The 27852-nt window shown below is 53.7% G+C and overlaps 1 protein-coding gene across 2 annotated transcripts in view; it reads right to left on the reverse strand.

Annotated features, from left to right (window-relative positions):
- The window catches only part of TRAPPC12 (trafficking protein particle complex subunit 12), a 51768-nt gene that overhangs the window by 9585 nt on the left and 14331 nt on the right, over positions 1–27852 (reverse strand). For both annotated transcript variants that reach the window (XM_074331635.2, XM_074331636.2), the window contains exons 3-8: positions 25967–26083; positions 22966–23079; positions 20275–20413; positions 9158–9270; positions 2930–3002; positions 324–397 (exon numbers count right to left, since the gene is read on the reverse strand). In XM_074331635.2, coding sequence (XP_074187736.2) covers positions 324–397; positions 2930–3002; positions 9158–9270; positions 20275–20413; positions 22966–23079; positions 25967–26083 — 630 coding nt within the window. The remainder of the gene's footprint in view (positions 1–323; positions 398–2929; positions 3003–9157; positions 9271–20274; positions 20414–22965; positions 23080–25966; positions 26084–27852) is intronic.

Genomic DNA, 27852 nt, shown 5'->3' on the forward strand with positions numbered 1-27852 from the left:
AACCCAGACAAGGAAAAACACCCTCCACTAACACAGGGAGAACAAAGGCTGCCTTTTCTGGGGTGGGACTCAGACAATAAGATGCGACAGACAGAGGAAGAGGGCGAGAGTGAGAGTGTGAAGGCTGGTTCTAATTAAATCATCTAGATCCACACTTGAACAATTAACCCTGACAAGGAAAATCCTCCCTTCTGGTGCCATTTCTTGCAGAAATCACAGTCGATTTCCCCCAGTGTTACTGAGCCCTCTGCTTGGGTGTACCCTCCCGGCTCCCAGGGGGCTTCCCGCAGCGCCCGCCAGCTCCCTCCCTGGACGGCACGCACCTTCATCAGCAGTAGGCAGTTGGCCATGGAGCACGTCACACGGCCCAGGCGGGACCTCCACAGCTGCACGGAGGCTGGAAGAGAGGGGCAGCAGTGAGCGGCCAGCGGAGGCGTCCGGCCCTCAGCTCTGGGCCAGTCCGGTGAGCTGACTGAGAAGGTCCCTCTGTCCCCAAGGCTGGGCCTGGTCTAGGTGCTCATGTGCTGCCCACACACACATGGTAGGGCCACCAAAGGGCCGCAGCAACACAACAGGAGGGCAGCACTCAGCCTCCGGGCAGACAGCCATGGCTGGTTTCCTACGTTAGCTCCTGAGGAACACGAGGGCCCCGGGGACGCCCCACCGATGACCTGTGGGAGGCACCCGCCACCAGCCACAAGGCTTCCCTGGGGTTGGCCACGGGGCTCTGCCTTCCCCAGGTCTGTTTCCAGACCTCTCAAATATAGAAAGACCAACCCCCATCGCCCCCCCGACCTGTTTCACGGAGCTTCGTGAGATCACGTGACAAGGCACAGAGGTTCTGCCCTAAAGGTCACGCACGCTGAAGGGGAGGCCGCCCACGGGCATCTGCAGCCGCCATGCTGCCACTCTGGGCATTTCCTGGCCCTGCAGCTTGCTTTCTCCCTGGAGCACCTGTGCACTGGTCCAGGGTGGCCAGGCCCAGCCCGTTCTCCAGTCTCCCCACCGCTCTCAGCTACCTCTCTCTCCACTGACTCCCAACGCCCCAGGCAGCTGCGTGGGGGGTGAGGGGACGGCTGACCAACGGCTCCCTGCCAGCCCCCCGCAGACCTTTATCTGTTTATATGTTAGAATGACCAGAAGTAACACTGGTTTTCAAGACCGAGCTGATTTTAATTGATTAACGAGTCGGGGCCCACAGAGGCCCGAGGGACTTCCTTCCTGACCCCAGGCCTCACTCCTCAGGCCTCTGCTCTGTCCGCTGCCTCAGAGGAGCCCGAGGCGAGCACCGAGGGGCGAGGGGAGAGGCAGGTGGCGGGGCAAGCGGTCCAGTCACATGGCAAGCCTGTGCCGTCGCTGCCGAGCACGACCTGGACGCAGCTGTGTGACGACAACCGGGGAGCCTTGGTCGGACCTTCCCCTGCCTCCAGCATCAGTGGTCAGTTTTGGGATAACAATCGCCTAGAAATTATGCCCATTCTTGGAGTGCTTAAGAAGCACACAAAAACTCAATTGCCAGAATTAAGAACTTAACTCACTTTGCTTTCAGCAGTTAAAAGTACATTAGCTGGTTAAATTCCATTTGTAATATGACTTTTGGGAAAAGACATTCCGAGCAATAGCCTTTCTTAAGGAATGTAAATGTGTCTCAGTGAGCTGCAGACTGCCTGGCCGAGGCTTCCCGCTACCGGGCCCTCGCCTCTCCGCCTTGTAGGCCTGGGATGTGTGGGCAGAGCACCAGGGACTGCTTTCCGGGACCACTGACAGCCTGCTCGTTCCCACGGCACCCCGGTGGGGCACGTGACGGGGAGAGACATCTGGAGAGCCGCCCGCCCTGGTGAGCAGTGCCCTCCGTCCTGCACCAGGTTAATTCATCTGCAAAGACATTACTGCGAAGGAAGCACTGACATGCCTACCAAGCTAGCAGTCACCGGGATTCCGCAAACAAAGGACGCTGAATTAGGGCATGAACACCGCCCACAGCCACTGGCCTCCAAGGGCAAGCACCTCCTGGCCCATCACTCACTGTGACACAACCCCCTTCCCTGGGCCACGTGTATGGGGTGCGCTGCGCCCAGCAGAGGGCACAGCTGTCCACCCGAGTGCTCTCTGCAGGCCATCTCGCCCGCTCTCACACAAAGTCTCCTGGCAGTGCAGCTTCTCAGGAAGCCACGACTGCCAGCACAATGCAGCCAGCCAGCGGTCACCAAGGGCCCACTGCCAGTCAGACGCAGAGGGAGACTGCCAGGCGCCTGGAGGAGGAGGTGACGCGGGCAGGGCAGACGCTGTGGGGACCAGGAGACGCTGGGCAGCCCCAGGCAGTGTGCAGAGGTGCTGTCTGAGGAAGGAGGGGTGTGCGGGGGGTCTCGCAGGGATGCATGGTCTCAGTTGGGCTTTGAGGCATGATTAGGGGTTCATCTCACATTCTCGAGAAATTGCAGCCAGAAGGATGGTATCAAAACGCAAGTCAGCCCGTCACCCAGTGCTCAGGACCAAGACCAGTGTCCTCAGCCTGCCCGCAGGCTCTGCCTGGGGCCATCTCCCTCTGCACGCCTGCTCCTCATGCCCGCTTGCTCCCGTACGCTGGCGGGGCAGCCCCATGGTGGGCGAGGCCAGGCCCCTCCTGCCCAGCACCCACGTCGTCACCGAGGAAGCTTCCAGATGCCTGACACCGCCTGGTGCAGGCGGGTCCTCACCCGACCGGCTCCCTCTGAACGGGGCCCATGCCCAGTCTCACTCTTCACATGTCCACAGCACCAAGCATGGGGCTTGGCTTCCAAACAAGGACAGAGTGAGTGACTGCATGAAAGGGTGGATGCATTATGGAGTAAGAAGAAAACAGGGAAGGAGACCAAGAGAAAACCCTCTGCAGCTGAACTGTTTGGTAAGTCTTGGCAATTACTGAACGCAGAGAAGCCTGGCCACTGACCTTGTCTGTTCTCCTGGGTCACACTGCTCTTGCTTCCGTCCTCAGCCAGGCCTTGCTCCAGGTTTGCCAGGATCTGCAGTGGTTGCAAATGAGAAAGGCATCAGAAAAAGAGAACTCGCTTGTAGACTTGTCATAACACATTCTAGGGGAAGCAGCTTTCCCTGTATGAAAACCAATCTGTCAAGGAATGTTTCATACGGACACACGGGATCTGAGAGCAAACCAACCACAAGCACACAGCTTGGGCCAATAAGAACTGCAGAAGCTGAGTGCAAACAGCGTGAGGGCAAGGTCAGGGCCAACCTGTGTGCCTCATACTGCCGAGAAGGCCCACCTCCGGGGCCAGTGTCTCCAGCCGAAGCTGAATCCTGGGCCGGGGGTTGGGGGAATGGAGGAGGTGAGATAGGTGTGAGGTGGTACCCTAGAACGAGCTCATCTCTGAATGCAGCTGCAATACTGAAATAACAGTGGTTTGAAAGTGCAAAGACGTTGCTTGGAGACGAATGGGGAGAAGTTAGGCAGAAAGAGAAGGGCTCCAGGGCTGGGACATGGCCCTTGATGGAGCTGTTCCATGTCAGTATAAGGGTGTGACTCGAGTTGAGAGGCTGCATCTCAGCCGCACCGTAGGGGACTGGGCACGGCCTGCACAGTTCTGGGACCTACAGCCTCACTGCAGCAACAGCGGACAAACAGCACCACGGACAGCGGGGAATCAGCACCACGGACAGCGGGGAGGGCAGGCGAGTGACTCAGAAATCACACTGGGCTGTGTTTTGGCCCCGGAGAAAATCATGTGCCTTGAATGAACATCCCACCTGCCTGACTCCACACAGAACCAATACCACCTCATTCTCAGGTAGGATTTAAAAAGGCAATTGGTGACCTAGTCATATTTAGAGACCAAAACCCATTCCGAATTCTGTGCAGTTATCTGGGGAGGGCAGAGCAGGCGTTCTACCAGGTTCACTGACGCCTTTGGCAGATGGTTTCCCGGCAAACTTCTGCAGCCCCCGGGAGAACCACATGTACACCTGCCTCCAGAAAGCCTGGAAGCTCACGGACACGGGAGCATACACATGGCCTGGGACTCTGCTTTTTAACCTGCAGGTTCTGATTCCCACACCCTGCACCTGTGACGCGCTCCAGGCCACGCTGTACGGCAGCTCAAGGAGGGACAGCCTCACTCCTGTCCCTTTGGTGGCTCTCAGAGGTGTAGCCAGGGTTGGTGGGTAGGTTTAGGGAAGCAGTTTTACGCAGGAGGCATCCGGTGTGCAGACCGGGGCGTGGGGGGGGGGGGCTGGCCCTAATTTAAGGACCCGAGGACTCAATAACATCCTACTTGAGTGCAGACGAACGTGACAGCAGGTCTGCCCTGGACGGGCTTAGGTTTCCCTGCAAAGTCCTCATGTCAGGTAGGTCTTCCCACCTCAGGACTTCCCATGCCCACCAGTCTCCGAGGGGACCTAGGAGAGAGGCCGTCCCAGGACCAGGCACTGGGCCAGGCTGCTTATCTGCATCCCTGATGCCCTGGGATGGCTGCCTGGAGGCAGCTGGCCATAGTCATCTACCGTCTGACGCAGGCCGGTCACTCCCCCAGCAAAGGTCAACGTCAGACCTGGAGATCTCCCCTCCGCCCGGCCCCAAGCCCCCCCCAACCACTGTCTGCAGAGGGTCCTTCAGGCACATCTTGACTGAACACACGCTCTCTGCCCCCCTCACCCCCCACCCAGATCACAGAATGAGAGAAGGTATGAGCCAAGATAAAGCAGAGGAAGAATGCACAACTCCAGCCTTTATGCACCAGGGCCCACTGTTTGCAGGACCGGTCGCTAACTTCTGGGGCTGGGTCTCCCTTTTGGTGCATCATGTTTTATGCTGGGCTGGAGCTGCTAAGGGGCATGGGTGACATTCCCAGGTCCGTGTACTGTGGTTTGCAGTAATGCAAGGTGCTGTTTCTAAAGGCGTGATTTCCACCACCAGCTTAGTCAAGACACACGTATGCCTGCGAACTCTGCCAACAGGGATGCCCCCCTCTCCCGCTTGTGCACTCATAGCACGCACAGGCCCAGGGGCGGCAGCAGCAACGGGAGAGCTACTGTTTCCACCCCAGGAGAGCGGTCTTTCAATTACCACTCTCCACTTGCCAATCACTCCCATCTTAGCTGATTAAGCCACAATCAATTTGTCCTCTGTGGGAGCAGCAGGAAAGTAGGGCAACGGACAGCGTGGGTGAGGCAAAGCCTGGCAGCAGCCGGGCACTGTCAGCATGCTGACGGCCAGGCCACCTGAGCATCCCCCTGGGCAGCTGGCCAGTGAGAGGGCTGACCATGGCTGTTCTGTCTTCCATTTTTAACTGCGTTTACAAGTAAACAGTAGAGCCGAGTATGTCCATGTGTGGAAATCCTTTTAGAAAAGGCATTAACCCTTCCTGAAAACAAACCCTGGCCGCTGCCTCAGTGGTAACCCCCAGCAGCGTACAAACCGCATGGGCTGCGAATGCACTTCCTGTCCAGAGCACACAAGGATGGCTACCCACCGACCCCTTTGGCCGTGCACGGGTGGGTTCTCTGCAGAGCACCTCTGTAACGCAATGCCCTCAGCCAGGTGGCCTGGGGTGGGTGGAGGCTGCAGCAGAAGTGAACTGGGGGGGGGGGGGGGGGGAGGACACAACCAGGCTGGGCATGCAGTATCAGCAACGACCCACACTGCGAGCTAATCGGGCATGTCACTGTTTAAGGGCCACATCTGCGCATGCAAGTGGCTTTTAGAAGTGCATTCACTTGGCTCTTTGCCGATGGTCTGCAATGCTCTCTTAGGACCTGGAGGTGGGGACAGCTGTGGAGAGCCGGAGGATGGAGGCCCGTGCTCCGCCACGACCGCCAGTAGTGTCCCGAAGGCCACGGGAGCACAGGGAACTGATTCTACTCGCATTGACTGATACCATTACATCTGAACTGACTCACTGGATGGTTCCTACTCATCACCTGTTAATTTAAAGACGACAGAGAAAACTAAAACCCTGGACCACGTACTAGCGCCTGTGAGTGACAGCCCGTTAAAATTGGGCCCCATAAAAATCCACACCTGGATTCACGGCTGAATATACAGACCAGTCACGCTGGGGTGACTCTTCTTAGAAAAAGCTGGGCTTCTCCTGAGCAGGCCTGGTCTGCGGGGGCCAAGGACTCGTAACCGCGTTTTCCTATCTGCTTGGGGTACCGCGGCTGGGCGCCAAACTCACCGCCAATTCTACCTTACCTTTGTCCCACAGCCTTGTTTAATGTTTTTTTAATAGAAAAAAAGCTGTGATTATAAAGCTAATACACGCAGTGTACAAGACACGGAAACAAAAAATGAAGCGACCTTTAACCTGCCCATCAGCACACCACCAACACACTGGTGCCTCTGCTTCAGCGCATGTGGTTTGCAGGCGGTTTCCTTGCTGAGGTCAGACTGTCCTTAGAGTTCTACAGGCCGCCTTGAAAGTATCACAGCAACAGTGTTCCCCCTATGGCCGTGGGGCTGACACCCATTAGGAAACCACATCACACCTTGACACCCCAGGTCTGGCACGCTGCTTCTTTGGTTAGGACGACACCGACTGGAAAAAGAGGAGACCTTTGTCGGCACGGCCCCCAAGACGCTGGGCTACCGAGGTCGGCCTGGCTGGGCTGAGTGTCACTGGTGGCAAGTGTTTCCCTCCTCATCGACACCCGCTACCCCGGGCCCCTCCTGCACCCCACTTTGGCTGCCACATAAGGTTGTCTCTTTTCATTTGGGACATCCAAGCTGAGACTGACCCTGAGACGATCTGACTCTTGCTGGAGCAGCAACCATCCACAGAGGCTCGGGGATGTCTACACACAGGCAAGCGTGAGCATGTCCTGGGTGACATTTTGCTTAATGATGGAGACCTGCGCCGTGGTTCGGCCCGTCGCTGTATCACTGGCCCTTTCCCAAGCATCTGATGCTCCAACCATCCCTGACCGCCAGCCTAGAAGAACTACCTTGGAGACCAACAACAGGTGCCACGGAAGCAAGGAAAGCAGCGGGACACAGCAGCCGACTCACTGCTTTTGGAAACCACGGCCTGGTTTTGTGCTGGCCTGGAAGTAAACACCTCAGATCGCTGTCCAGCTCCTGGCCAGTGGGTGGCTCCCGAGGGCAGCCCGAGTGCTGGCCCCTGCCTGCCCCAGCCCCTGAACACTCGAGGGGCTATTCTGGCTGTGGCTGGGCGCAGTGCCCCCCGCTGGGCATCGCCAGGCAGTCGTGCCTGTATACCCAGGACCCAAGCTCGGAACCGTCACCTGTGGGTGACGCAGGAGGCAGGCCCAGGAATGGAGGCTGCGGGAGGAGGAAGGGATGGGAATCGGCACTGAGGAGGTTCTCCCTCACACTCTCCACACGCTTCCTCCCCTGCGGGACCCCCTCCCCAGTGACGAGCCCACTGCCCCTGGACCGACTGAGACCCATTTCTGGCAGAAGCAAGTGCGGCAGTCACTGGGATTCCTGGCACTGCCAAGGTGGTCCACGAGACCCAAGTTCAGAATGCCGCTTCCCAAGGCCCCGGGGACCACACCGTGCTTGGGGTGGGGAAGGCTGAGGGACTGACACCACAGAGGAGGTAGGGTAGGGGGTCCAGGGGCCCAGAGCTGGGCCTCTGCCCCAGTCCAGGCTCCTCCCACTCTGTCAAGGCCTGGTCTCGTCTGAAAATGCAGCTGCTGTGAGCGCTGATGGAGGCAATGCCCGCGAGAGGTGAGCACGGCCCTTACAGCATGGGACAGGGAGTGCTGACAGCAACCCTCGCTGTCACGCCGTCACCCGTCTGCCTCTCCTCGCTAGTCGTGTCGTCACACTGTGGTGTGCACTTCAGGAGTCCAATGTGGAAAATACCAAACTCTCGGGCCAGGAAACTGACTGCAAAACAACTGCAGCTGGCCTGACCTCTCCTCCCTCAAGTCACCCCGAGACTCAGAATTTTCTCTCAAATACTAAAAATTTTCCTCAATGTGATATGGAGGAGAATGAAAAACAATTAGAAAAATCATCTGTGCATAGTTTAGAAAATCATTAATTTACCATTTGTCAATAAGTTATAAGTTATTTCTGAAAATAAATATATTTTAACTATGGTTTAAGATTCAGGGAAATGTCAGAATCTAAAACATAGTTCAGAACACAGTATGCCATCAACTGATCAATATATAAGCAAGCAGTTTTTCTTTTTTATCTTTTAAGTTATGACATAAAAACTGGAAGCTGACACAAAGCACGAGGGTGTGGGTGCCCAGGCACGCTGCTCATGCTCGAGGGAGGCCCCGTGTGCCCGGGAGGCCACCCCTCCCTGCTGGGAGTCCTGGGGACACCACCCTGGAAGGCCATCAAGTCCCATTGAGAGGAGTTGGAACTGAGAGGAGGAAGCTGACAAATATAACCTCGTTTTTCAAAAAACTGTAAAATGCTGCTGCTCCCACCTGCTTGTTATTAGTTTTGAAAGCAACCCCAGACATCGTTTCACTTACACCACACAGTGGCACAGCGGGGTGCAGGGGTGGGGGTCGTACTCCCGTCCTGAGGACGGAGCACCAGCACGGGCGGGGCTGCCCACGGCCTCGAAACGGACGCACTACATCCCACGTTTCTTCCTAACGTCCCTTGGGGAATAATTTCATCTGTCGGTGCCTCCGTGACTGTCACCTCACAACCCAGAGTCATTCAGAAAGTGCCTCTGGACCTCAGCTGCCATCAGTCAGTGTTACGAAGGTCACTGTCATGAGATACTTTGCTTCGGTTCTGGGACATTTTAAACCATTCTCTTACCCTTGCTCCAGGGCCTGCCTGGCCCCGAGCAGGTGCTGGCAGAACCTGCAGCGTGCGTGAGGGGGCTGGCAGGGTCGGTGCCTCCACAGGCAGCCTGGGCGCAGGCTCCCACGTGGGATTCCTACGCCAAACAACACTTTCCTGCTTTGTCTGACAGCAACTCCACAGAAGGACGTCAGGACTCAAGCTCTTCCAAAACCATCCACGACCCCCCCAATAATTTCAGCCAGAGGGGTGAATACCAGGGCCTCAGCGACCGGGACCCCGCCTTGCTGAGGAGGAAGTGGAGATGGTGGTGGTGGGAGGGACAGGCAGGCATGTGGAGCTTCTGGTGAGAAAGGGCGAGCGAGGTGCACGCTGCCGTGGGAGGGGCAGCCGGCCGAGCGGCCACCTGGGCACAAGCGGTACCTGGCTGCAGACGGCCTTCACTCGGTGCAGCCTGTCCAGCGACTCCTGGGGGTTCCCCAGGTACTGCTGCAGCTCCGCATGCAGGATCCGCATGGAGAAGGGCACCATGGAGCCTGCAAGGAAGGCAGAGCTGGGTTAGCTGCGTGCTGGGACGCAGCGCACCGCCCTGCAGAGCGGATGGCAGCCCTGCATTTCTCGTCCAGTTCGCAGCAGAGCCAGCTACGCGTGTGGATGCTGGTGTGCTCCGAGCAGCTGCATGTAGGTGTCCTAGATAGTCAGCAGGAGACAGGTGGGTGTCTATGATTCCCACAGCTATGCCTGTCATGCAGAAACCACACACACACACACACACACACACACACACACGAAACCACAGGGCCGTCTGCTCCAATACAAGACAGCACAGAGCACGCAGGGGTTCCTGAACACCTCTCCGGTACAGCAAGCTCACCTAGACAGTTGCTCACGTTGGGCTCCCCAGGAGACCCTGAAAGGACCTGTCAGCAAGTGAGGGCACGGGGGACGCAGGACCAGGGGACGGGCCTGAGTGTGTCTCAGGCACAGGACCTGAGGATGTGGCTTCCGCCAGATTCTGTGAGGTGTGCGGTGTAGGCATGTGTCTGCGCCTTTGCAGTGAAAGTCCTGCTCTGAGCTGTCCTAACAGGAGGCGAGGAAGCTGGGTGTGGAAACTCCACACCTGGGACTCATTCCCACCCAGGGCTGCCCGGGGGGAGTGACTCCAGGGGCCCTGCAGCTCCATCGTGTGCCGAGGGCAATGAGGGCAGTTCTCTGGAAAAGGGCTGTGACTAAAATGAACTTGTACATGGTACCCAGATGTGGCTGCGTCACCTCACAGGATAAGGGACTGTTAATGTCGTGTCCCTTTCTAACATGATTTAAAGTCTGATATGCAGCATATACACACTAAGTCCATAAAACCGCCAGAATAATCAAGCCCTCTGCACGAGGTAAATGAGATAAAGGATGAAAATGCCAGCACGGGCGATCACCAAGATTCAGAAAAGGACGTTTAAAAACAGGCCGAGGCGGCCAATATGTAGACCTGGATACAGGTTGGAAGACGGCTAGAAAACAAGCTGTGCAACACCTGCGAGCCACTCAGCCTCCCTGTGCCTCCGTGTGTCCATCTGCCCACCCAGGAATCATCCCACGTGCCACACACGATGGCTTCGTGCCTGTGCTGCCTCTTACGTGAAAGCTGCATGATGCTCTATGGTCGTTAATGAGGACGGAAACGAGAGAAGTCCAGAAAGGACAGTCAAACACAAGGAACAGTACAGAAAACAGGTTCTACGGTGATGATGAGCCTGTAGAAAAGATGACAATTACTTAACATAAAACGTTTGCATTTTTTGACAACACAAAACGACTCCTATGTCTGAAGAGGATGGATGACTGAGTTTACATGATGGTCTGAGTCCGTTCAGCTCCTGAGAAAGAGGAATTTCCTGGCCATCGGTATCCCTACGTGTGGGACTGGGCAGCTAGCGCCGTGAGCTGCGTCTAAGCTCTGCTATTTGCAGCTCACACGTCAAGCAGAGCACAGACACTCATTGCTTCCCTCTTGTTTAGAACTGAGTCTCAAGGGAGAGAAGCTCGAACCCTTCAACCGCTATAAGATAAGCCCAGAAACAAAACTCCTACTGGAAGTTCCCAAGCCCACTTTACAAATTAACTGGACATGTGACACGGTGGCAGGGACTTATCTGCTCTTCACCCTGCGACTGCCGGTGGGCCTGGGCAAGTGTCTGCGTTAAAAGAACATGTGAAAATATTTTGAACTAAATGAAAATGCAACTTACAATGTGTGGGACACAGCAAGAGCAGTGCTAAGAGGGAATTTAACACCATTGACTGCATATACTTACAGCTTCCACCTTGGGCTACTAGAGAGAGACAATATTAAAGCAGAAGTAAAGTAAACATTCGAACAGAAGCCAATGGCACTGAAACCAGGAAACCAAAAGAGAAAAACCCAAAGCTGACAACATCAATAAAATTTAAAAACATCTACCCAGGCTAACTAGGAAAGGAGATGACTTACTAATATCGCAAATGAAACAGGGGTCGTCACTAGGGATCACCTGGAAATTAAAAGGATAATAAAGGAATATTATGAACAACTTTATAACTACAAATTTTGTAACCTAGATGAAATGGACCGATTCTTTGAAAGATACAACCTACTAAACCTCACACAAGGAGAAACAGATAATCTGAATAGGCCAATCAATGTCTATTTAAAAAATTAAGCCCATAAGTATAACAACCTTCCAAAAAAGAAAGCACCAGGCCCAGGTAATTTCATTGGTGAATTCTATCAAATGTGTAAGAAAGAAATGGTCCCAATTCTCCAAATTCTCTTCCAGAAAACAGAAGCAGAGGGAACACTTTCTAACTCATTCTATGAGGCCAGCATCACTCTGACACCAAAACCAGAGACATTACAAGAAAGAAAAACTACAGACCAACGTGGCTCATGAATACACAAATCCTCAACAAAATTCGCAAGTCAAGTCCAACCGTGTATGAAACGAATTATACAGCAGGACATGTGGCACTTATTCCAGGTGTGTAGGGCTGGAATACTTTCAAAATCCATTCCTATCACCCATCACATCAAACAGGCTAAACAAGAAGAACATCACCAGGAAAATCACATGATGCCTCGATAGTGCAGAGAAGCACCTGACAGAACACCACACACCCGTTCATGACAAAAACTGTCAGCAAACCAGGAATAGAAGGAAACGTCCTCAACTTGATAAAGAACATCTACAAAAGCCTACAACTAACAGCATCCTTAACAGTGAGACACAGGACGCTCTCCCCTAAGATCGTAAATAAAGCAAGGATTCCCCCTTCACCACTTCTGTCAAACATCACACTGCAAGTCCTAACTAAAGCAATTAGACAAGATAAGGTACTTCCAAAGTACCAACTACTTTGTGCAGGAACTTGTGGAACACAACTGGCTGGAGCATGTGGTTGGTTTATACAATAAACCATGGAAAAGCATCTGCCGTTCGATGAATGTTATAAAAATGCCCTTTCTATATGGTATGTACAGATTTAAAGTTCACAACTTTGCATGAAATAGGTACTTATTTTTAGCCTAAAGAGATGAAAAGCAGACTAAAACAAAGTTATTTTAATTAATGGCATAAAGATATGCAAGCGGGTAGAAGATATGAGTACATTGTGGAAAGCTGTTATACAAGGTCTGACAATTAAGTTCGCGAACGCATCCTAGAAAAAGTCCTACATACCTCATTGCTGAATATCACTACGGTCACCTTCGAAGTACTCCCCTTGGGAAGCTATGCACTGATGCCAGCGCCTAGTCCACCCTTCAAAGCAATTTTGGAACTCTTTCTGGAATGGTCATCAGAGCTGTCATCGTATTACCTTTGATGTCCTGAATGTCATCAAAATGTCTTCCTTTCAATATTTCCTTTATTTTCGGGTAAACAAAGAAGTCATTGGGGGCCAGATCAGGTGAGTAGGGAGGGTGTTCCCATACAGTTATTTGTTTACTGGCTAAAAACTCCCTCACAGACAGTGCCGTGTGAGTTGGTGCATTGTCGTGATGCAAGAGCCATGCATTGTTGGTGAAAAGTTCAGGTCGTCTAATGTTTTCATGCAGCCTTTTCAGCACTTCCAAATAGTCAACTTGGTTAACTGTTTGTCCAGTTGGTACAAATTCATAATGAATAATCCCTCTGATATCAAAAAAAGGTTAGCAACATGGTTGCAACAAGTTCGTGAACTTAACTGTCAGACCTCGTACATGTAAGGTGAGCGCAAAGATGACAGCAAGCCCTGTGGAAGCTGCCACCTCACTTCCGTGGGCCCTGGCCAGCTGCTGTCTCATCCCTGTCACCTGGTGCACAGGCATGGCAGGCCCGCCCCGAGTGGGGCACCTGAACCCACATCTGACAAGATGTGGTGACGCGTGTGCGTACTGGCGTTTGGGAAGCACCGGGCCAAACCACTACCGCAGAATGTGAAAGCACAACTGACTAACTCAAGGGCTGTCAGGCAGTGCGATTTGTATCTTTATAAACAAAATACGCATCCTAGTTCACCAGGATCAAATTAAACCTTGGAATCAGCATTACACAGGATCCTCATTATACATCATGCACGAAAAAAATCTCCCTCCTTAGTTGGCTACCATTTCCTGGCTCTCTCCTGCTCCTCTGATAACAACACAGCATTTGAAGACTAAAGTGGGGCTCAGAGAAAGGGAAGCGGCGAGACCTGGTTCTGTTCCCCACAACTTCTACCGAGCACGGTGGGGAACCCCAGCATCAGACCCCACACACGATCTGCCGTCTGACGAGCTGCGGTTCAACACTTCTCCCCCAGCACAGCCTTCTCAGCTCCCACACCTCCCGTGAGTGCACAGCAGCTCCCACGCCACTGCTTTTCAGGAGGGGAACCCACTGGTGAGCAAACTGACCCATTTCCTCCGTGAGTGTGGGGACACGGTGAATAAAATCACCAGTAAAACTAGTATCAACGTAGCAAAATTCTTTCAGAATTAAATTTCAATGTTTTAAAAAAGGAAAAAAATGTTATTCTACAAACATTAATATTGAGGTGTCCTGCCCTGGCCCCGAAGTACCGCTGGAAGCAACAGCTCCGTGGCACTTCCGGGTTCCCTGTTCCCACTGCCAGCGAGCTGCTCCCTGCAGGCGGTCAGGTCTCCTGTCCAGACGGAAATGGCCCTCACACCATCCTCCTGTCATGTGTTTTAAAGAAACTCAGGTAGCAGCACCTTTAAACGGCTTCTCTCGCCTGGCCAGGCAGCCTCCCTGCACCCAAGTCACCAGGAAGCAGGGCCAGCATCCCTACCCAGGACCCTCAAGCGACGTGACCTGTGTGCAGTGTTCACACGGCCTGGAGGCCTCACTCCCTCTGGCAGGGAGAGCACCTTGGCAAAAAGGGCCAAAGTCTGTAGAGAAAGGAATTCCCCCTGGACCTGTTTCTCTGGAAGATTCCAAACCTAGGTTGATATAAACACCTCAGAAGCACTCTTGTCCATCAGTTAGAAAACATTAAATGAAAGCACTCCTACGAAACTCACTGTGTACAATCCCTGCAGCGCGTGAGCCTGGACTGCCAGCACGGCGTCCCCGCCCAGGCCTCTGCACGGCGGCGACCAGTGGGAGGGAGGAAGGGTGATTCCAGTTTCACCTGGTGGGGACGCCACTTTCTTCAGCGCATGTGGGGAAGGGCCGGATTGCCGGCCACTGGCTGGCTGTGTGCTGGGCGGACGCGTCCTCTCTGGATCTGTCACTGGCGGCCGTCCAGCATAGCACACTCAAAGCACTGCACGGACACTGCCCACCGTCCACAGGGCCGCTTTCCTCCCTCAGCCCACGTCCACAGGCAGCTTCCAGGCATTTCCGTCTCCTTTGCAGCTTACGCGGACCCTCTGCTGGGTGACTGCTCTGCACTTGTCCCCACACCTCCCTCTGCCACGCTGTCAATGTCCTGTCACAGCTCGGTCATTGGGACACAGGGCTGTGGACGGCTGTGCCTGACAGAACACAGGGCTACTTTGCTGTGACACAGCCCTCCACACACCACCTTCTCCTTCAGCGCTGCACGGGGACATCAAAACAGACAGAGCGAGTCCAGACAGTGTCCCCGAGGCCTATTTACAAGGGTAGTTCAGGGGGTCTTGCAGCCACGAAGCAAGAAGGGAAACCGAGTACTGAGCACACTGCCTGCCCGAGGGAGCCATGGCTGCGTGACACGGGCAGCGCTGTGGGCGGCGAGGTCACTGCAGGACGTCTGTGTGAGACAGGCTGGGAAGAGGCCTTCGGGCGGGGTTCTGATGCTAGAAATGGAAGCCAGGCGGGGACTGCCATGTCCTTAGTAGTCTTTTCCAAGGAAAGACTGGAACCAAGTTCCTACAAACGGCGGGCAAAGTGAAAAGCAACAGGAGGAACTCAACAGCCTGCACACTGAGGAGAACATGCTTCCAGTGACAGACGCTCGAGGTTTTGGCAGAGCAAAGCGAATCGGAAATCTACTGGAAGGTAAATTAATTTTGACATGGAACACAAGATAAGACATTTGAAACAGGAACCTTTAATTCTGAACCATCACGTATGGTTGTGTTGACTAAAAGTCCCCAAATTTAGAAATGGGAATCTCATGATTTTGGACGGAGGGCTGAAAAGGACTAGGGCCTGCACTTCCACAGAGCGGAGAGGGAAGGAAGAGCAGAGGGTAGGCAGCCGATTCCAGCGCTCATCGCATCACTTTTAGTTTGATTTGGTGATCCATGAGGGTTAGGTTCTGAAATATGATTTCACAGGAAATCATTATAGCCCTACCAACTTAAACTAAACATACAGATCTGAATTTAGAATTAGAAGAGACACTGCATTTCTTAAACAATGCATTGAAGTCCGTTAAAACATGTTTTCTTTCCAATGCGAAGGGCGTTTGGCTTCATCCTTTCCCGCCAGCAGCAGAGGAAGTTGAAGCGAAAGGTTTAATGTAGTGTTTTCACGTGCTGGCTTTCACCATGACTTTCTTTTAAACAGGACAGAGAATTCCAAACAAAATTAAGAAGATGGTGCTGGGAGCTGGGAAAATTTACCTGTCCCACAAGAGGCTGAAATTAATTCTGCCAGGAACAGATATATTAACTGTTTCCGAAATGGACATTTCATTGTTTCTGAAGCTAAAAACAATGAATATATACTACACAAAGAGTGAACCCGAACATAAGCTGTGGGCGTTTGTTAATAATTGTGTATCAACACTAGTCGGTCATTGGCAACAAATGTAGCACATTAAACAAGAAGCTACTGAAACAACACAGTGGATGACCAGGAACAGCACCCCTGGGTATAATCCTCCTCAGCACACAAACCCTATGGGGCAGCAGCAACCTTCCCTGAGCAACAGTTACAAAGTGAAAAGGAACCAACTGAAAGCTCGGGAAGGAGGGAAGGCTGACAGGCATATGAAGACTGGCTGACAGATAACAGCACTGTGGGGTTTGCAAAGGTATTTACAGCCCCGAGGACAGTCATTTTGAAGTTGTCAACAGTCAAGACAAACAAAAACACTCTAAATTGTGGGAGAGGCTGTTGCCTGAGCACCTGGCCACTGCTACCCCACCCTGGAGGTGGGGGCAGTGGCTTCCACACAGGGCTGAGGTTCCACTTTCATTCTTGCGGCTCTGACACCTTCTACCTGCACGCACAGCACTGATCCTGAGTTTCCTAAGCCATGCGACAATTACAGGTGGAGCCGCTGGGTGGCCAAGTGTAACCCTACTGTGGTAAACCTTCAGTGTGGCCCAGAGGGACATGGGGGGACTTCCAGTTAAGGAGAAGATTCGGCAGTCAGCATACAAACCCCGCCACCACCTGCCCCACTGGTTTCTAAATGTGTGCTTTGAGCTTTGGAGGACCTCTCACCCTTGCATGGAGCCTGGGCAGGAGCTCGAGGCACGCAGCTGCTAACGCAGTCTCTGGGCCCTGAGTTACAGGGACACACACAGCACAAGAAGGGAAGAAGCAAGAAACGGGTGGAAAGGGAACAGAAGAAAGGAAGGCAGGCCAGGGCGGCAGGACAGGCTCACAGAGCTCAGGCCGCTGCCTCGGACCCTGCGTGCTCGCGACGGGAGTCGGCCTGTCTGCTCACTGCCATCTCTTTCTTGCAAAGCACAGGGAGAACTCCAAACAACTGATCAAAAGACAGTGCTGAGTGTGGAAACACAGACACACACACACACACACACACACACACACGTCCTCGAAGAGTCTGAAAGTAACTGTGTGAAACTGCTAGAAATGTTCAGGGAAATATGTAAGCCCACAATACTGTTCCTTTCTTGGATGACAATTTTAAAAAAAGCCATGATTTTTACTCATGATTCATGACATGTCTTGTTAAGAATATTCTGAATGGGTGCAATTATGCCCAATATTTAAATAAAATATATTAAAGCTCATTCATAAGTTATTTGCATCGTTGTAGCCTCCTTTTTAAAATGCATTTTAATGACTTCTTTGCTTATATACAGAGGGTACCAAAACAACATATACTCATTTTAAGAAAGGAAAAAACTGTATTAAAATTGTAATACTCAATATATACCGAAAACAAAAGATGAATGAATCATGTGTGCATATTGTTTTGGCATCCTCGGTAATACTGCAAGCTAAAATGAAACAAATTAATCAAAATCTTGTATTTATGCTAGTGCACCCCAAAATGAGAAGAAAAATGAGTAAGCATTCAGCATATCACTGTGGATGAAAGTTAACACCTTAGCTAAAACATATGCATGATTTACGTTTATTTCACAATTTAAATTAATCGCTTCATGACGCATGGCCGTAGCTACGTCCTCTTATCCACACTCGATGCCATTCATTTCCGGCGGCAGCAGCAGACTCATGCTTCCTAGTCTGCTCATCCTCAGGAAAAATGTCCTCACAGTCAAGGGGAAGGATGACGGGGGATTATACTTGCGAACCTGGACGTCACTCCCGGTTTACAGGAAGCGCAGTGTCACCGCCATCAAACCTGTGTCCTTAGACCAGGGTGGCCGGCGGCAGCGTCTACTCCACAGCTCAGGGCCGTAAAGCGGGACCTGCTGGGCGGCGGGCGGTTAGCGTTCGAACCGCAGGACTAGAAACCTCAAGGGCTGCAGGTGCCACGGCCACCCCAGCAAATACCGGCTTTCAGCTCGTGCTCATGCTTCACCAGCAGGTGTATGACGGGTCCTTTGGAGTCTACGATTCACGGGACCTCGACAGGAAAAGAGGTTGGAGCAGTTCCTGCAGCCGGTGCGTCAGGGATCAAGAGAGGGGCTCACAGCTCTGAGTGTTCCTACCGACCACCGTCAGCTGCCAGTCCCCACGGCTCTGAGTGTTCCTACCGACCACCGTCAGCTGCCAGTCCCCACGGCTCTGAGTGTTCCTACCGACCACCGTCAGCTGCCAGTCCCCACGGCTCTGAGTGTTCCTACCGGCCACCGTCAGCTGCCAGTCCCCACGGCTCTGAGTGTTCCTACCGACCACCGTCAGCTGCCAGTCCCCACGGCTGAGTGTTTCTACCGACCACCGTCAGCTGCCAGTCCCCAGACCCAGCAGAGGGGCAGCCTTCTGCCGCGAGTGCCATCAGCTGTGAGGGCAGGGCCGGTGGAGGAGAGGCCCGGCCACACTCAGGCAGGTGGGAGAACGGTTTTTATCTGAAGGGCAACACAGCTGTTCCTTCTAAGCAGTACGAGACCCTCTTGATTATCAAACTGCCAGGCCTAGTTTATTAAACACGGACACCCCCAACCCCCACTTAACAACGCGTTCTTTCCATCAGAACCTGGAAGAAGTGGCAGCACACACCCTCCACTCTTTGGGGTGAAGTTTCCTCCACTGCCTTCTGTGGAAGGGATGGACCTCAAATGCCCAGAAGTGTAGACAACAAAGGAACACCGTTACCTTACACCTAGAGATATATGCCCCAAATAACCAGGAGATGGCTGGGCCTCTGCCAGCACCATGTTTGAAAAGTCCCAGGCACGGCGGAGGGCGAGGGGCTCACAGCAGGCGGAGTGGGAGCGTGAGGACAGCGCATCAGCCCCGCCCCCACGGACAGAGCCCCATCACCTTCTTGGGACAGGAGTGTAGGCGGTGGAGCACCTGAGAGGTGGTGACCTCAGGTTGGCACCAGCCACAAGTCGGGTTGCGAAGCCTCCGCCTGGGCGGCACGCCCGAGCTCACTGCTCACGTCTGTCCCCGCCTCTCCTGAGAAGGCTCACGGCACCTGGCAGGCGGCTGCTGGGGAGAAGTCCCATGAACGGGGGACGGGCACCCCTCTCCCCCCGACTGGCCGGTTCACTTCCACTCAATCCCACTAACCCAGTCTAGATCGTCGGTCTGACCGCTGCCCAGTTTTACGTACTAAAACCTACCTTGTCTCTATTTTGTCTCTGCTACAAGGGATACGTTTCCTTAGGCAGAGGAAGAAGCAGAATTTTAATTCCCATGAGGCTGAAAGGTCTAAAAGTAGCCCCGCTGCAATCCTCCTGCAATGCTGGGGAAGCCAGGACGGCACAGACTAACCCGCCATAAAGCACTGAGCGAGCATGAGACAAGCTGACTCTTCCTCCACAGCAACGGGATCTGAGACCGAGAAACGACACAACAGGAAGTTGAGAAGCGTCTTCACCTCAGGGGTCTCAGCTCATCTGTTTACCTACTAACAGTTCCGTGAGGTGCTGACAGAGCCCGGAACCCCGGCTGCGGCCCGCTCGTGCTCACACTGGCACGGTCTCCCGCCCAGGAGGCTGCTTCCTGCCCCGCACACAGGTGCGAGCTGGAGAACTGTGTGACGGCCGAAGCTGTGATCACTGCGTCCCCGCCTCGGCCGCGAGCCACGTGCACACAGCACCTCACAGGCACCGTCTCGCCCCGTGGCACCGACAGCACAGCAGGGCACAGAGATGCCGGCCCCTGCACCACTGTCCCGAATGAGTGAGGAGCCGGGGGACGACGGGCTGTCAGTAACTGCACCAGTGCCGCCGCTGAAGTCCTTCCACAGCTGACACCTCCCCACGAGGACACGCTCATGCTCCCCCCCCAGCACGGCCGACGTCCTCTCCCCTCCCCCACTCTTATTCCTTACCACGCTCCCACAACTACCCCACACGGGCGGCGTGACCCGCTATGGGCTGCAGCCAGACGTTTCAGTAAGTGAAATCAGAGCAGAGGGGAGCATGCCCAGAACAAGCAGTACATGAACGCGTGTTTCGTTTCTACGTGCCTGTCTGCACTAGGTTATAAGGTAACTTTTTACCCTGGAGCCCAGCTGTCACCAAATCTTACTGCTGTTTCACAGCAGGCGTGAGAAATGGCTGTGACCCAAGTGAACGATGCATCCGGGTGAGTGGGTGTACACAGAACGTGGAGTGAGGTCACTCTCAGCCAGGGCTCATTGCTAGGCTATTGATTTGATTTTCCAGGACTGGACAAGTCAGGAGAGCTGAGAACAGCTGGCTACGTGCAGAGCACAGCGACACAGACACGAGGACAGAGCAGGGAGTGCAGCGGCCTTACCCCTGCGGCCAGGGTACACGTGAGGGTAGTATTCGTAGTAGAGGTCCGGCTGGTCCAGGTCCCCAAAGGGCTCAAACTCCACCTCCGCGTTCTGGAACAGGCCCAGCTTCACCAGGAGCGCCAGCCGCACAAACCAAAGCTACACACACAACATAATGGAGACAACAGGGTATCAATGCAGAGCAGGTCCAGACACTCCCATTCCCTTAGGATTTGGTATCAGAGCGGGATTTCAAGTACATTAAAACAGGGGCTGAACTAACTTACTTTCTTGGCACATCTGCATCATTACGTGCTTATAAAAACACTTGAGCGTAACAACAATGTGAAGGACTTTATTGGATCCAGTTCGACAATATTTACTCAGCAGGGCGTGTGTGCACAGCACTCTGCGGGCTCTTCTGAAGCTAAAAACAGACGCCCCGCCCCCACCCCGGCCAAGGACAGCACAGTCTCAGGGGGTGGGAGGACGCAGAGGGGAACGCTGTATGGGAAGGGGGAGCCCAGGACGGGGTGTGGAGGAGCTGTGTCTGGGGGAGACACTGAAGGGTATGCATGCTCCATGGCAGGACCCTGGGGGGCTGGGGGGCTGGGTACAGGGAGGCTCGGGACACGGGCTCAGAGGGGAGTGACGTGTGTGGGCCGTCGGCTCTGAGAGACCAGAACACAGTGCCTCCAAGAAAATGATGGCAAGTCAAGGGAGAGAGCTACAGAGTGAGACACGCTGAGAATTAAAATGTACCTCAGAAGTGAGCTCTCGACCTCATTTACCAATGAAAAAAGTGAGGCTCAAAAGCAGTGACTGCTCCAGGTCACACAGCAAGTAATCAAGTCAAAGGGTGGGTGCCCAACGGAGTGACTGCTTTTCATTCCACCTTCCCGCTCACGGCCATTTGTAGAGGGCTTGTTACAAGGCAGGGAGATTCCACTTAGCCAGGCGGGCAGTGGGAGCTAGGCACAGTTTGTGAGCAGGAAAGCAACATGATCAAAACCGGGCTTTAAGATGCCGACTCCGGCAGCACTTTATGGAATGAAGCCAGTTCACACAGGAGGCTGGAGCGGTCTTGGGGTGAGGGGGGGGCTGGGGGTGGTGCTGGGTTGAGAGACAGGGAGGAAAAGTCACCTGCGCGTAGGGATGCGGGCAGGAAGGCTAGAGGGCCAGAGCACTGCTCTGCTCATCTCCCTGCCCAAACTCAGTCGGGCGACACAGGAAACGGGGCTTGCTTGAAATTCCCACATTGCCAGGTCTCCCCACCATTCCTCTCACAACCTCTTCATGGTTTTGGAGTCTGATGATCTGTTTGACTCTGGGGCATCCCGTTCCCAGGAGTCAGTTAAGCTCCAGAACCCCCATGGAGAGGCGAGATGCTTTTGGTTCACAGCTGTTTTCGGTGTTCTTTTCTTTAATGGAGAGCAGCTGGCATCACCGTGCTGGGGAGCGGCACAGGCCCGGCAAAGCTCGCAGCCCACCACACAGGTCACTGCTTTCTCCAAGCTCCACACGTCTGAGTCCTTCCAGCTCAGCGCCCCGGCCTGCATGGCAGTGGGTGGGCCTCTGGGCCCCGTGCCTCAGCGCCGGGAGAACGCCCGTTCACATCAGCATCGTCATGAGAGGTGGGTGAGCCCCTGGGCCCCGTGCCTCAGTGCCGGGAGAATGCCCGTTCACACCAGCATCGTCAGGAGAGGTGGGTGAGCCCCTGGGCCCCGTGCCTCAGCGCCGGGAGAACGCCCGTTCACACCAGCATTGACAGGAGAGGTGGGTGAGCCCCTGGGCCCCGTGCCTCAGCGCCGGGAGAACGCCCGTTCACATCAGCATCGTCATGAGAGGTGGGTGAGCCCCTGGGCCCCGTGCCTCAGCGCCGGGAGAACGCCCGTTCACACCAGCATTGACAGGAGAGGTGGGTGAGCCCCTGGGCCCCGTGCCTCAGCGCCGGGAGAACGCCCGTTCACACCAGCATCGTCATGAGAGGTGGGTGAGCCCCTGGGCCCCGTGCCTCAGCGCCGGGAGAATGCCCGTTCACACCAGCATCGTCAGGAGAGGTGGGTGAGCCCCTGGGCCCCGTGCCTCAGTGCCGGGAGAACGCCCGTTCACACCAGCATCGTCAGGAGAGGTGGGTGAGCCCCTGGGCCCCGTGCCTCAGTGCCGGGAGAACGCCCGTTCACACCAGCATCGTCAGGAGAGGTGGGTGAGCCCCTGGGCCCCGTGCCTCAGTGCCGGGAGAACGCCCGTTCACACCAGCATCGTCAGGAGAGGTGGGTGAGCCCCTGGGCCCCGTGCCTCAGTGCCGGGAGAACGCCCGTTCACACCAGCATCGACAGGAGAGGTGGGTGAGCCCCTGGGCCCCGTGCCTCAGTGCCGGGAGAATGCCCGTTCACACCAGCATCGTCAGGAGAGGTGGGTGAGCCCCTGGGCCCCGTGCCTCAGTGCCGGGAGAACGCCCGTTCACACCAGCATCGTCAGGAGAGGTGGGTGAGCCCCTGGGCCCCGTGCCTCAGTGCCGGGAGAACGCCCGTTCACACCAGCATCGTCAGGAGAGGGAGAACCAGTCATCTCACGCTGAGACGAAATTGGGGACATGAAAATCCACTTTTGGTTCTCAAATTGTTCTTACTGCCGTGAAAGCTCACGGTCCCTTCCATGCCCCAATGATGACACCCCAGGGAACGATTCAACAAGCAGAGGGGCTGTACCTGCAGTGAGTCTGCGGTGTGGCTGGTGGGCAGGCCACTCTTGCCGTAGCCTTGGCCGTGGGCTGTGAGAAGGCGCCCACAGAGGTCCACCGCTGCCCTCCAGTTTTTGCAGCTCTGTAAGACACAGTGGGACACGTAACACGCACGGCCACTCGAGCACATAGGAGCTTGGATACAGCTGCCCGCACCAAGCTGAACACCAGCTGTCAATCAGGCAGGGAGGGCACGAAGCACGCATGGCAGTTCAGGACGAGCAAGTCATCGGACGTTAGAAGTGAGCGACAGGCGGAACACAGGGAGAAGAACTCTTGCTGGAGAGCTGCCCACTGCCCAGGCTGTGAGACTGCTTTCCTTCTGAGCAAGATAACCCTGCCCTGTGATTTCTGCCTACTTAAAATCAGCGATAGGATGCTATGTGTTGGCTACATTCACGTGTTTCTAAGTTCTGCATGTGACTAGAGGTGGTTTTATAGGTTTAATGTGACTCTGTTGTGTCAATGTGAAAAACTCAATGAACTGTTAATGCAACAGGTCACACACCAGTCTGCCAACAAGCACACGCTCACAGTAGTGCACGGTATAACCCGAGCCACAGAAACGCTGGCTGCGGCTGACCTACCAGCTCCTCAGCCTGGATTTCCTGTGTTCTCTTCGCTCTAACGCCATGAGAAAAGGAGGGCTAGCAGGCAAATGAGCAAACCACTGGGAGACAGGACTGGGGCGGCTGAGACTGTCCTGGGCCGCCATCCTGCTGCTGGGCAGGTGGTGCTTCCTGTCTCACGGTCACTCTTCTCCAGCCCTTGTCCTTGCAGGAGTGTCTAATCAGAGGGCTCGAGGACACGGCCTGTTGACACTCATCGAGCATGCAGGTGTGTGTGTCGCATTTCTTTCTCCAGCCTCCTAAGAGCACGACTTTCGGATTTCTGATGGACCCTGCCCCAGGTGACACGGACCTAGCAGGGTCTCTCTGTTAACAGGAAAATGGGGGCGGAGCTAGGGCTAGCCTGAGCTCTCTGCTCCTGGTCTGCTGCACGGCTCTGGCTCTGGCGGCTGGCGGGTGAGCCGGGAGGGGGTCTGGTGCCGGGCTCTAACGGCGGGCACATCCTTCCTGCACAACAGGGGACCACACTTCACCTGTGACAGCCAGAGCGCATGATTACATGCTGCCTGCTACTTGAAACTATAATTACCTGCTTGTTCAGTGTTTCCTGCTATTCTCATCCCCCTGCTTTCCACCTTTCAGTTCCCCTTCCTCGTGGTCCTCCTCCATTTTCAACATTAGACGTCAGAAATATTAAGTGAAAAAATTATTTTTAAAATTAGAATTTAAACTATGCCACAAAACTGTGAGCTCTGTGAAGGAAGTCTCGAGAAAAATCTCGTAATTACTGTATGTGACGTGTACAACTATAACAATGATGTTTATCTGATGTGAGAAAAAGATCTAAATTTAAATAAATACTATTTTTAAATGAGGAAATAACACAGAGATTCTATTTGAAAACGAACGTAGGCATTCGCAGCTTCCAAAAGATGAGAAAAACAGTCCAATAAAACCGCTCAAGTAGCTAATAGTATGTACATAACTTCCCCATGTACAACTCAAAGGCAGCCATGAACTCTATCTATGGTACCATCACAGTGATGAAAACGTCCTTCTCCACAGGCTATGACAGTCATGTCCCTGTAAATTAGTCTTAGAACACTCTGACATTACTGAGAAAAATACATTTAGGAACTCTTTCCTAGTCTTAAGGGCGACAGGAACTGTTTCAGGACGTAATTAAAATACCAGGCCCAGGTAATGATCTTTTTGCAAGACATTTCCCACCTTACACAGGTCTCCTCGTTAGGACTGTTCATAAAATCTCTACTGGTCTCAAGAATTTTCAATGTATTGAAAAAAAATCAAAAGCACTGTATAGATTTATCATATCAACACTAAGAATAACCACGGTGGAAAGATAGCCTGTGGAACAAATTAATTATAATGACTGTGTGTGGCTTTGTGTGTACTTTTAAAACTGATCACCGTAAAGTCATACTTCAAATACAGCCCATTATTCATGATGATGTATTACAGCAATTTTTTCAAGGCCAAATAACGGAAACCACATAAAAGCCCCCTCAGCAATGCGAGAGAACTCACTGGAGCAGCTTTACACAGCCATGGAAATAGTTACCTTTTTAGACCTGTAAACTGCACTAGCAACTGTAACATAGACACATATTTAAAAATTAGTTGTTCTCCCTCCCTTTTAAAAACAGAGTAACTCCGTACCTTTCCTTCCCAAAGCTTTTCAATCATAGGAATAATTCTAGAATCCCATTGTAAAAGAAACTCAATGAAGCATTTTATTTACATTTATGAACACTTAAGCTTGAATGGTTTCCATTTAAAGAGTCTGCTCACCACCTAAGCCGGAGATTCTTACTTTCTTTTTTGAGGACAACACTCCTGCAAGGTGATAAAAGATGCTGAGAAAAAAGGCAATTGTGGAGACACAGTGCTTCCCGGGATTCAGGGACCACGGGAGCCAGGCCCAGCTCACGGGAAACCGCCTACAGGCCGTTTCCCACTAGCCTCTGCCTGGGTATGTGCACCACTCCTGTTCACGACTCAAGAATTTCTGCTAAATCCACCCACACAATAAGAAGCCTTGTGTACCAAGTGGAGAAAACAGAATACTTTAACAAAATCAACATAAAATTGCTCGTCTCTAGTTATTATATTTAATGAAGCACATTTAATCAAAGTATATGCTGCTTCAATTAATTTGATCACTTAAAATAATGGCTTTTAAACTAATTGGACTTAAAGTTAAAAGTACGTTAATATGTTTTTGCTACAGAGGACTGGTATCTAGTCTAACAAAATTCTACTTATGTGCAAGGGGCTTTGGACAATATAGACAAAGTATTACCTGTAGGGAAAATATCAGGAAGGCAGGCAGGACTTATCAAAACCACAGCACTGAAAAGCAAACACACTGTTACTTACGATGAGCTGTTTCAGTCCCACGAAAGACTGTTCTACCGAGTTGGCATCTAAGACCTGCCTCTTTGCAGCAGCTTTTTCACCCAGGAAGCGGAGCAGTAAGTCTTTAACTGCATCTCCCTTGAAATGATGCAAGAAAAACATGTCAGGACAATAAAGCGCTAATTAAACTCAGCTAACCAGAACCCATCACTAACAGACTTCTTTTTCTCCCTGGATGTACAGCGGTTTAAGCGCGGCCACAGCCCAGTAAAACTTCAATTAACCAGACAAGCAGCCGCACCGTAATGAAATGTGTACTTTAGATCTGCTCCTTCTTTTGGAGAGGAGGGTAAAGCAGTGGCTGCACCAGGCGTCCACAGAGGCGCATCAAGTGGGGTTGGGCGGGGAGGCCCCGATTGTGAGGCCCCCACTGGGGGCAGGAGCTGGTCACTGGGGCAGGAGTGACGTGCCTGGCAGGGCCTGCGCTGGGCACAGCTCAGCTCCCACAGTGCATCAGTGTGCCTGGGGCTGCAGGAAGGGCCAGCGGCACCCTCCTTCCAATGCTACGTTCCCTCCTCAGCCGCAGACAGAGGTGTCCCTTCCCCAGCAGCCAGAACAGGGCCCGCAGGAGTCTCTGCAGGGAGGGGAGCCTCTGCCTTCCAACCTCACCCTTCAGGTAGTCGCCGCTGCAGATGGGGCTGGAGGACATTACAGGCGGAATCCAATGTGTGTTATTTAAAGGGAAGGCAAGGGGCAGGGAGGAGAGGCTTCCGCTGGTGACAGTGGAGGGTACCAGGCAACAACATCTTATGAGACGTGGGGATGAGCCCAGGACAGAGACCTGGTGCTCAGGGCACTCAGCATGACTTCCGTGGCTAAAGGACAAAGGGAAAGAAGCTTGTCCGAGCTGGGGACCCAGGTCCCAGAAGCAAGTGCACTGAGAAAGCTGCTGGCCTCCAGGCCTGTGTGCTGCTTTCGGCACGGGAACACCCAAGGGCCGCCTGAGAGTGGCTGGGCACAGGCCAGGGTACAGAGAGGCCAGGGACCAGGACAAAGAGCTGTGATCGGGGACAGCTCTGAACCATCCTTCTCCCAGCAGGGGTGTCATTGCCTGGGAGAGGCGCTGGGGGGGGGCAGCAGCTCCCAGGTCACAGTAGGAGCAGCCTGGCCTTCCCTGACGGCGGGGGGTGGGGGGGGGAGAGGGGCAGCTGGGGTCCCATGTACCCACAGCTGGTGACCCAGGAGCACCAGGAGCACAGCACACAGGCCCCCCCAGAACTACCTGGTGAGCCGAGGGAGAAAAATACCAGGCCAGTGGGGGAGGGGCGGGAATAAGGCGCAGATCTCTCCATCTCGGTGAACAGGAAGCTGCCTTTCAGCCCCAGGCAGTAAATGCAAATACTGCAGGGACACGGGGAACAAAGGGGCACTGAGGACTAGAAGAAGTCAGACCCATGACTGCCCCAGAGCCTTTCCTGCTTTCCTACCTGCTGGGAATAAGCGGGCAGAATAGCTCCACTCACATGCAAGGTGAATCTTTCAGTATCATCCAAAGTGGTGACAGTGACACCACCAGGTAGATGAAGGGAGAAGGTGCAGAAAGCTGCCTCAGCTGTCGGCTGCCACCCTTCCACTGAGAAAGGGAAGGCTGCCTGTGCAACCGGGGCTCTAGGTCACACGTCTGGCTCTGGCCCTGGGCGCTAAGACTGGTCCTGAGGCCAAGCCACCCCTTGCATGGGACAAAGATCCAGAAGCAGCAGTTTTGAGACTGTTGCTTCTGGAGAGTCACGCAAAGGACTCCAGATGCCAGAGCCGCACAAGTGGCTGACGGGTCTAGGAGGGCTAGTTAAAGGCAGAATCAAAAGAGCTCAGCCACACGAATCCATGAAGCCTTGCCTGAACAGCTC

Source organism: Rhinolophus sinicus, chromosome 2 (assembly GCF_057876585.1).
Source record: "Rhinolophus sinicus isolate RSI-liver-muscle chromosome 2, RSI-T2T, whole genome shotgun sequence".
In the NCBI taxonomy this organism is placed as follows: Eukaryota; Metazoa; Chordata; class Mammalia; order Chiroptera; family Rhinolophidae; genus Rhinolophus; species Rhinolophus sinicus.